Here is an 11620-nt window from a genome sequence, read left to right as displayed (position 1 = left end):
AAACTGCATATAAATGATTGAATTTATAATTTTGCTTTTCTTGTTTTCAATCTGAATAACTCAGTGTGCTACAATACCAATTTCAATAAACTGCGTACATATGTTTCGATTTTATGGTTGTTTGTGTGATTGTGTTTTTCATCCGAATAATTCATGTATCAGACTAGTTTTCAGGGAGGAAAAAGTACATATATTAAATATACTGTAGTATTTTTTCTAGTACTGTGTATTGTTATGATTTCTCTATATACGTTATTTAAAAGAAGCTGTCGTGGTATTGCTTATTAAAATTTTACAATCAAGTAATAGTAGAAATCCTATTCTCAAATATACACCAATCACAGTTATTTTCTGTAAGTTGGCCACCTGTCTAAGTTGGCCACATTTCAATGGAACTGATGGTGGCCAACATAGACAGGTTTCACTGTAGTTATTGATATATTAGGATATAAATATGTGTGGAATATAAACATGATATTGAAGTAAAATGTATAAGGGTGAATTGTATAAATAAATAAATACGTGTAAAGGGTCTTGGTACCTTACCCCGAACGGTTCTTGGTTGGTATATTTCCGAAATATCCAACAAATATAAAATGTGAATGTTAGAAGATACTGTCCCATGTTATAGATATTCTCTTTAATCTTTGTAATATTATTAAGTAACATATGTAATGACTAACATAATCTGTATTACACTAACTGCATGTAGCATGGGATTTAGGCAGGTTATCGTAATCCTAATGTATCCTTAAACCTACCCTCAAGTTAGTAAACTGAAATTCTTCTACAAAACTACATTTCGATTCCATCCCTCCTATACGAATCCTCAAACTTGACCAGTGTTTTCCACCCCAGTAGTCGTGTTCTCAATACTAACAAAAATCATTCTGGACTGGGAAAATTCTCGTTTCTTTCTACATTGTGTAAATCTAGCGATAAATGTGTGCACCTGGTAGTGCGAAGTGATATTAACTGAAAGATCGTCAATGAATGAAACAATAAGTGAATGACAAACTAAGTAACATTAGTCACTGTGATATTAGTGCAAAACTTTGCTCTCTAAACCCCAGAAATGAGAGAAATGTATCGATAAATACTTCGACGAACATACTATGTGTCAGTTACAATGAGTAAACATAATCTTATGTGTGTATAAGAAAGTAATAAAGTGAAATGCATGGACACCAGAAAGAGTGCTGCGATAAAACGTATATTATAGCTCGTCTAGAGCTACGAGAGAGGACTCGTATAACTACTTTAAAATTTGCATATATGAGATAAAGACTCATTTTTAACCATCATCTTAAGTCTTTTTTCTCACTCATCATATTGTAGATTGTAATTACTCACGGACTTATATCGTATTTACCGAAAGTTAAATATATTTTTTTCATTCTTTCCTTTTAATCTGTTAGTTAGTATATATAAATATATATGTATATATCCTCGCATTGCTATTGTTCAATCTAGTGTGTGGATTGATATGTTTGTATATATGTTTATTGCATGTTTATAAAATTCTGTGTTTGATTTCTTAATAGATGTAATAAATGTTCGCCAATTGTAGTTAGATGGTTTCTTTAAACTATTTTCACCCATGTCGATACGCTGTCCTGTATGTATGTGAGTGTATGTGAATGAATGATAAATTTAGTTTTAAATGGTAGCATTTAATATTGATTTACTATGATAATGTTTATAATAAGTAATGTCCGGATTTGTATGTAATTACATATTTTTTCCTTCATATGTAGGTTCGTCAAATCCTTAAATGTTTGTGATTCACACCTGTAGGTTGCTTCAACTCAAGTTTCATATTACATATTTTTACATATTTTGACCAATGTTACATATTTCTATGGTTTCTACATTTTTTTTACATAAAACTGTATTAAAATTTTGGGTTTACTGAAATTTTAATTTAAAATATAAAAAAATAAACTCTCAAACTGTGCAAGGCTTACATCTAGATTCAATTTTGTCATGTCTATCTTTTCGTTTCTTTACCGAAAGTGAAATATATATATCATTTTTTTTATTTGTCAAACCATGTTTCGCAGAATTTTCGCCGATAACAAAGGAAATATAAGAAACAAGTAAAAATCCTCCCTCCGGGGTACATTAGCAGCGCACTTTATTCTTAACTCTGGAGGAAGAATTGATTTGTGAAACAAACAAAATCCTTTGGAACTGCTAGCAAGAAAATTTCAGTTTTTGATTTTCACTCTCAAATGAACTACGCTTATTACGGAGGTTTGGTTTACCAGAAATCCTTTATATGTTTACTCTGTCTCTGTGTCTGTTCAGGAATTACAAAATCTCAATAACTGTTTGGACCGTCATCAATTTTGTCCAGGATGTAGGTCAAAAGTTAGGAATTGAGTTCGTTGATGGGCGTGATCCATCCAGTTGATTTCAACATATCGACAATCTATAATAGTTTCCACATTTATAATTATTGATATCTCTCTCGATTGATGGACTACCCGCAGTACTGTCCCATACATCACCTTACGTATATTATACGTAAATATTAGGTAGATACGTAGATTTGTTACGTATAATATTTAAATATTTTAAATCGGTGTTAGCCATTTCCCAAGGATTAGACAGTCATACATAAAATATATGGATATTATCCGTAGCAAATATACATTCACTAGATGGTGTGCATGGCAACTAGTTTGCGCATGTGTCAAGATTCAGGCGCCATTGCATGTTATATGTTGTTGTTTGTTGTATTATTGCACTAAGTTCGTATCACATAAGAACAATAGATGGCAGCACAGCTACTTGTATAAATGTTGTCAGACATTTCGTAGGCTTACAAAACTATTTTCGTGAGTGTTTAAAGCAAACATAGCACTTATTTGTTGCTTAATAAATGCCAAATATACTGCGTAAAGCTTTGGCCATAGCATACAATTAAAAAATGAAAATTCTCCCTGTCAGTTAGTAGTTATTTCTGAATGTTCGGAAGGCAATGTTGTTGGTGTTCCTCTGCCATATATCCGCATTATCTATCATTTCTTCGAGGTCGAATCTCTTATATCGCCATGAACGACCTATGTTTCTTCTCTCTGGTGTACCGCAAGGATTCGCTCTGTCTCCACTTTTATACATTCTCTTCGTAGCTGATCTTCCGCATCTCCCTCCCGATGTGCATATTTTCCAATATGTAGATGATACGGCATTTCTCGCACTTGGACACACCATTTCGCACATCAACATCATCTTGCAGGACACAATTGACAGCTTTGTTAACTGGTGTACTAAATGGCATCTCAAGATCAATCCAGCGAAAACTCAAGCGATAGTTTTCACACCTACACGTAAGCTCACTAAAGTTCGTACAAATCATTCTCTGTTGTCACTGCGTGTGCAAGATACTCCAATTCTGGTCACTAAAATGGAGCATCATCTTTGATCATAACCTAACTTGGAAGTAACACCTCAAACATGTCGAAACTAAAGCCTATAACCGACTTAATATAATAAAACGTTTAACAGGTACAACTTGGGGTATAAAACCTCAAACTATTCTTCATGCATATAAGGTCTTTCTTCGACCTGTTTTAACCTACGGTTTCACCGCCTGGATTTCAGCATCTCCTTGGTACTATTCTAAATTAGAAATTTTAGAACGACATGCCTTTCGCATTGCTTTCCGGATTTCCCTTCCAAGCTCTACTCGTGTACTCTACTCCCGCAACTATTTTCCCTTTCTTTACTCTCATCTAGAAGCTGTTCGTCTAAAATTTATCACTAGTCGCTACACAACACATCAGCCTCTTCTTCTTGAGACCATGCACCATCTTGCTCTTCATTCATCACCACCACGTTATCACTTTACACCACTCCATCTACTTTTTACATTACATTATTATACAATTTCCCCAGATCATTTGAACCGTATTCTCCTTCAAGATTATCGTTTTGTGGAGGGCCAGTGTAAAAGGATGCTGGTACTCCCAAATTATGTAAATGAGATAGCATAATTATTACTAATTAATATTTAAAATTTTAAATTAATGTTGGTAGAGCAAAAAATAGGACTTGTAAATTCCAATAGAATATACATAAGGTAAGTGCACCAATAGCTGACACTTTAAGGATGTATTTCTAAATCTAATGCTTTGGTTTGTAAATAAAACAACATAGAAAGATTATGCCTTTAGTAACTGAAAGGTTTAAGTTTAAGGAAAGGTTTTCAATTGATATAAGGCCTTCAGATAAACATATATGAGTTACCGAAATTTATATGGAACATAACCCGCTTGTACCAGTTGCTGACACGCAGAAAATACCAATGATCCAATGCCTGACATAGTACTGTACCAAAAGCTGACAGTTTTACTTTAAAGAATGTGTGTATAATAAAATCATTTATTAGTAAGAATAACATCATGTATTTTTTTTTAAAATATAGGTTAAACAGAAGTAACAGATTTATAATAGGTAGAATCTGCTCTTTGTTTAGTACTTATTCAAATACAGTGGAACCTGGATAATTCGAACCTCAAGGGACCAGTAGAAAAATTCGAATGAGAAAAGTTTTTGTAAATGGTTGAAATAAACAATCAAACTTCAGGTTTTAACATAAAGACCATTATTGGAGCTAATAATAAGTGTTTTAAGTACCATACACTCATTGTAAAACTAGAAAAAACATAGGTTAATACAATATGAAGTAAAATACTCTACTGTAATACGTACGTACATACACTAGCACTGTATTATGCATGAACATTGAAAAAATCATAAAAACAGAAAAGAATATTACTGTATTAATAGACAAATAACTGTCATGAGACTCGAAAAATCATTTTTGAAAAAATGCTGAGATCTTTGCTTGTTTCTTAGAATTTAGTCTCTCGGTCATTACAAACGATTCTAACAAATTCAAGCAACGGAATAGTTCATCACTTACTTCATTTTTGCTTTCCAAAAACCGTCTGAGCTGCGTGATGTGCTTCGCTGCCTCGGCCGCACTCAGAGCCTGCGAAAAGCGGAAAGCCTGCTACAGTAGGTATCTTCATCCGTTTCTTGGAAAATCCGATCCGATGACTTGACCTCGTTTTAGATTTACATGGCAAAAACTTCGAATTATCCAGATTATAATTCGAATTAACCATGATTTTTTGTAGTATTGTTTGTATATAAAATTCTAGGGACCAAGAGAAAAATTCGAAATAAAGAAATTTTCGAATTACAGAAGTTCGAATTATCTAGGTTCTACTGTATATTCATTTAAAATTTCAAGACATTTCTTACCTTTTGCTAACGCGATAATTCTCAATTTCTTCTATCAGATATGCTCCCACCTTGGATTCAAATCATATTTAGGTGAATTGATTTTTTTTTTCAATATGTCTTCATATGCATACAATAGCTTGTCTTCAACTTTCGGCCAACACCAGCCATATCTAGTCTTTAGCGTAACTTTGACGAAAGCTTCGTTTTGCTTAGTCTTCAAAATCCTTTCTGGAAAATATTCACTTTTATATTATATTATATTTCTTCCACTCTGCCGATGTTGCGACTGAAGCTCTTTTCTCTCTCCTACTCTTTAAGGTAGGCGTGATTGTATGGTGCGGCTAAAATAAAGTTATTTTAAATGATGAGGGAATTAATAGTATCAGTGCTTTCCTTTGCTCCCTGTTCATGGTTAGGAACGTCAGTTTCTGTAGTTTTCGAAGTCCTTGGAATTGAAAACATAGTTTCACTTCTATTTTGATGAGTAGAAATTTTAGTTACTTCTGCAACTTGTTCTTGCGTAGAAACGTGTGTTCCTGTAATTTCCGAAGTGCTTGAAATTGATATATTAGTACTGTCATTCGTATTTTGTTGAGTAGATATTTCATCCGTAACTTGTTTGTTGTCTGTTCTTGGTGGAGGATCATGTCTGCTACACTTCTCTGCATCCATAGGAGGAAAAGATTTTTTGTCTTCTATGTTGCGTAAAAGCGTGCCATCACAATCGGAGATTTTTTTTTAACTTTCTCAGTACAGATTCTTTGTTTTAGGAAACACAAGAATTAATTTATTTGGCCGTGATGAGTTTCATTGGAGAGATTTCCGGAAGATATCTCTCAAGTTGTTTCTCCTTTCCTGAACTTTTGATAGTCTATATTATCAGCATTAAATGCGTAGAGACCACATGCTCTGAATTCATTTTGTATTGCAGTAGGAGTTACTGACATTTTCATTGTATTTTTCCAAAAGAGGTGCAAAGTCTTCATTTCTTAGCTTTCTACCGTCATGTTTGATTCTCCACTGATGCATACCACATTTCCAAGCGCTCTTGAGTGGATGGAAAACTGAAACATCCATCGGTTGAAAAACATGAGTGGAATCCGGATACAAAGCTACAAGCACAATACCATTGTTACTACAAAAAGTGCTTAGAGGCTCAGTGAGATGCTATGCATGACCATCAAGGAAAACCAACACAAGAGTTTTGATATTTGACTTTTCAAGCCATGGTTGAAACACATTAGTCATATATTCATAAAATGTCTCTACTGTCATCCAATCTACTCAGATCTACCAATACCCCAATTCTTAGGCATTGAATTAGCTACAGAAGCTGGTATTCATTTGCAACTCTATACAACCATCGGGGGAACCACAATACATGCACTAGTTGTAATCAGCATTGTCGTACATTGTTTTTCATCATTGCTTGCATATGTGTATATAGTTTTTTCTTACAAACTAACACCTTTCTCCTTTCGGAAACAAAGAGGATGCAATCTCGTCTGCGTTAAGAATTCTGGATATATCTTAAGGTGCCTGGATAAAATACCGCACTCTTGGCTGTTCCAAGAAGTTCACACACACCTCGGCATATCTAGTTTCCAACTACAGGAGAAAGTGCCACTGTCTATCTGTGTTCTAATCAATGAAAAGTGAAAAAGAAGCAGATCACGAATTTTTATTTTGTCTTAAATCTGTTTCAGAACAACCACAAAATATTTTTTTCTGTAAAATGATGTTTGCATCATTGTGTTGCTCAAATCCATTGAAAATTTTTGTCAGGTCTTGGTACAAAACAGTATTTTGCTGTTCTAATAAGTGACAACCCCTGTCAGCTTTTGGACCGAGACATCCAAATTTAGTGAAATTGATAACAGAAGACAAGTGTTACTTTCTCGTGTAAATTATGTATGAAATTCATAAATCAATGCCGTTATGCCGTTTACCAATGCCTGACATGCAGTGTCAGCTACTGGAATAACCCTACATAAAAGGACACCAATACCTGACACCCCCCTTCCTGAAGTTTTAGAGTTTGAAATTTAACAAAATTTTCCTCCTGCAATTCACTACACTGTTTCACCAACAGAATACATATTCAACATGCTGCTGAACTAGAGAAAAATCATAAATTAACATAAGAGTAACAAGGTAAGTAGGCTTACCGTATTTCTTAAGAATTCTTCTCATTTTTGCATATTTCTTCAAAGCACGTAATTCAACTTCGTCATACTTCTATTAGTTGGCACGCAAATTAACCACGACTAAGCAAAATGTTGCTAAACCATCAAGAAAAGTGTGTGCGCTGAGAAATCTATTAATGATCACAAATAACCTTATTATGTTCAATTTAAGATAAAAGTGTCAGCTTTTGGAGCAGTGTCAGCTACTGGTGCACTTACCTTATTAATATTTAATAATTTAACAGTTAAATTGATGGAATTCTTTGACTAATCTCATTAAGCTGAACAAAATTAATTGAATTAGATTTAACTCTCAGGGACTTTTCCCATGGTTTTACTTCGTGCAAAGGAATGCCGAACATGCCGCACACAAGGTATCAGAAAAGATAAGGACAAAGTTATAAACTGCTAATACTTCTACACGTCCTGCTGCCTGAAAAGAAAGCAACATGTTCAAATGATGTAGCACATACCTTGTTATCTCCTCAGGGTAGACGGATGTGCAATACAAATCCTTTTTGATAAAATTTTAATGAAGCACCAAACAAAATTTTTACAGATTCACAAGCAATGAATATTATAGAACAGACTCACTGAATATACACTCGCAAAATAATAATAATAAAAAAATAAATTTTGATTTACGTTTCCGGAAACTTTAATAAATAATTAGTTTGTGCACCCAATTGCAATCCTAAATTTCTTCTTACTCCCTCGAAGGCCTTGGCCTTCCCAAACAAGGCTACCACGATCCTGTCCATTGTAGAACTTGCCTCTTCCAATTGGCAAGCCGACTCACAGTTTTCTTTAATAACACCATTTAATCTCCTTGTTCTGGATTCAAGCACTAGCTAATAAATAAGAATGCTGGTAACGGTTCTGTTAATTACAGTTAATGGATCGGCTTCGATAATTATTAGTAATTGTCTTTGGGAATAAAAGAGCACATACTCTATCTGCACTTAACTAAATGTGAAGTAAATTAATATTTTGGTGAATCCACAAAGTTTATTTTATATCTGCCAAACATAATATTAAACTATATTCCGAAGGCATAGATCTGGAATTACTTCTAAAGTTTCAACTTAAAAAGCCGTTAAAATACTTTTATAACATTGTTCATAGAGTTATTCACAACTGACCACTGATATTAACGACTTGTAAAGATTATCTTTATTTTTTTAATTTTGTGCTGAGAACTTTTAAATTCACTTGTCACTATGCTCGGATAATATTGAATGTGAAATAATATCCCGGTTATCTTTTCGGTTTATTGTTTAATACTAAAACAGTTCTATTCTGTACATCATAAGCGAACTAAACTGTCCACATATCCTATTGTGTGTTAAAATTTTTAACTACTCGAATTTTTTTAACAAAGAGTTTTTTCCACTATTGGAACAAAATCACACAACGACAACCGTTGAAATATTTCTTCTTTGAATATGAAATCAAATAGCACTACAAGAATTAACAAACACACTTGAAACTAAATGGAAGACTTCATTTTTACTAAGTAGATCTACTCTTTTAAACTAACTGTAGACTAACACTCGGAAGCGATGTTGTATCTCCTAGAATTGACGGCCAACTAACTTTTCTTTGCCCCCTGCAGTATATTTACAAACACCCAAAAACTATGAAAAGGATAGGCCCGCATCGAGCTACCTGTAAATTTTATGATGGGGTGAAGAGACGAAAGGGGTTATCATCCCTGGCGACAGGATGTCTGGAAACACAACTATGCACATATTTTCATTTATAATTGCGTTGCCCTGTTAATCAAGATTAACAACACTACAGAACAAACTTCAGGCTTTTTGCTGATATCTGAAACATTATATTTACATTTTGTTAAGATTATTAATTTTGCTATTAATTCTGTTTGTAACTCAGAAAACAATTGTTAGCAGACCAACTGCTCCTACCACATGTCCCTGTCAGTCATTGATCTCTGACTGCCAAATTCAAAACTAAGCTACCCCATACATTGTCTTGCACAGTCTGTAAATAAACGTTTACATGTATAATATTTCTTATTCCTAGAAATATCATTGATTATTACATGAATACATATGATATATTAAACAAACATCATGTAAAAATAATAAATACAAACTGACATACACATTAAATAATAACTAACACAATCTTTTGGAAATAACTGTCTATTACGAGAGAGAGAACACACGTGACGATCTTTACTTCAGTTACAACTAACAGGTTCCACCCCTACTCAGTGCAACAAGAAGTAAACAGATATTGATCGAAATAAGCTTTGTGGTTTTGTAATAAAACGAAACATAAATTGCATAGGTGAGACTGAACATTACTAGAATTTCAATATATTTTCAAGTAAACATAATAATGATAGGAGATGACTGAAAGCTTTTACTGGCTACGGGGGTAAAAGAAGCTGAGTGGAATAGTCATTTTTGAATCATTCGAACCAAACAAGAGAGAGAAAACCAAAATTCTAGGTTGGAAGCAGCTGGCGGGGATCTTAGACGCGTAGCTTGTAAAAAGTGCTAAAAACGGCCAAGTATATTTTATTTCACACCTTTCATTTCCTGTGTATTCACAGCAAGCTACTAAAAATTTGAGAGCTTGAATTACAAAGGACTCGATGTTACCCACTACGAGATGTAAACCATCGTTTCAAAAAATTGCTGGTTTTTGATTTTCTTTATATACAGGGTGGCGCACGAAATGATCCACCATTTGTTTTTTTATCGTTTCAGGGAACAATAAATCGCAATGAACACTTTTACAGCAGTAGCAGTACAATTTGGAGAAACAGTTGAAGAAGAAATTGACACCTAACTCATCCTGCCGCCGCTAGAGGGCTAGTATTCAAGATGGCTGACAAGAGCAGACTGACCAAACAGCAGAGCTCAACTATCGTGCTTTTGTCCCATGAATCAAAAAGTGTTATTGTTGCTCAAAGACGGTTTTGAAAGAGGTTTAATACCCGATAGACTCCCTCCAACAAAATGATCCACATACTGTATGAAAACTTTCAGAGGAGAGGAACAATATTTGAGCCGAACCGTCCTCGACAGAAGCCTGTGTGTTCGCCTCAGAATATTGAAGCTGTTAGGGTTGCAATGCAGAGGAGTCCCGGGAAATCGACAAGAAGGGCAGCAGTGCAACTTGGCATATCAACACGTTCATTCAACGAATTCTGAAGATGACCGTTGTGCAACGACTTACAAATGATCACAAGCAGCAGAGATTACTGTTTGTGCAATGGACAGAGGATAAGCAACGTAACCGTCACAACGTTTGGTTTTCTGACAAGGCGCATTTCCATTTGGACAGAGTGGTCAACAAAATCTGTTTTTGGGTCAACGAAAATCCACGGTTGATTTATGAAAAACAACACCACGCTCCCAGGATTACAGTGTGGGTTGCAATTTCCAGCCATGGACTGATTGGGCCATTCTTCTTCGAAGAAACACTAAACAGTGTGCGGTACTTGACTATGCTCTGGAATAACTTTGTCCCGCAGTTGCTTGCTACTTCTTTCCCCATCAACATGCAGTGGTTCATGCAAGATGGAGCCAAACCACACACTGCGAATGTTGTCTTGGATTTCTTACAGAAAATTTTTCACATGCGCGTTATTTCGGATCGGTTTCCAGACCGGTTTCATGCTGGACAATCTTGGCCACCTCATGATCCTGATCTTAACCCATGTGATTACTTTCTGTGGGGATGTTTGAAGAAAAAGATTTTTGCGAAACATCCCAACAATTTGGTAGAGCTCAGACGACATATTGTTCAGGCTTGCAGTGAAATCGATGAAAACGTGTGTTGTCGAGTAGTGAATAACCTCAATGTTCGATTAAATGCAGTTCAGATCAACAATGGCGGCCACATTGAACATGTTTTGAATTAGAACATTTCTCCACAGTATACTCTTTTTTGTGACGTGTATTTCTTTCTGTTCTGATTGTGAATGAAGTTTTTATTTAAAAATAAAATGGTGGATCATTTCGTGCGCCACCCTGTACCTTACTATCTTAGAAAAAGTAAACTGAAATTTCCTCTAGTTATATATTCTTCTTCATTTGTGAATAGATACACTGCTATCCACAACTTGTGTGGTTCTCCTCGGCGTGTTCTGAATTATTATTATTATTATTATTATTATTATTATTATTATTATTATT

At 34.6% G+C, this 11620-nt stretch overlaps 1 protein-coding gene across 1 annotated transcript; it reads left to right on the top strand.

Moving 5' to 3' along the window:
* Positions 1–10635: 10635 nt before the first annotated feature.
* Positions 10636–11346, top strand: LOC145661561 (uncharacterized). The gene has a single exon (XM_081726880.1). It carries the CDS (start codon positions 10636–10638, stop codon positions 11344–11346), a length of 711 nt encoding a protein of 236 aa, XP_081583006.1.
* The last annotated feature ends 274 nt before the right edge of the window (positions 11347–11620 follow it).

Source organism: Thermobia domestica, chromosome 10 (genome assembly GCF_964235325.1).
Source record: "Thermobia domestica chromosome 10, izTheDome1.hap1.1, whole genome shotgun sequence".
NCBI lineage: Eukaryota > Metazoa > Arthropoda > Insecta > Zygentoma > Lepismatidae > Thermobia > Thermobia domestica.
The sequence above is the reverse complement of the archived record's forward strand: the minus strand, read 5'-3'. Positions and strand labels throughout refer to the sequence as shown.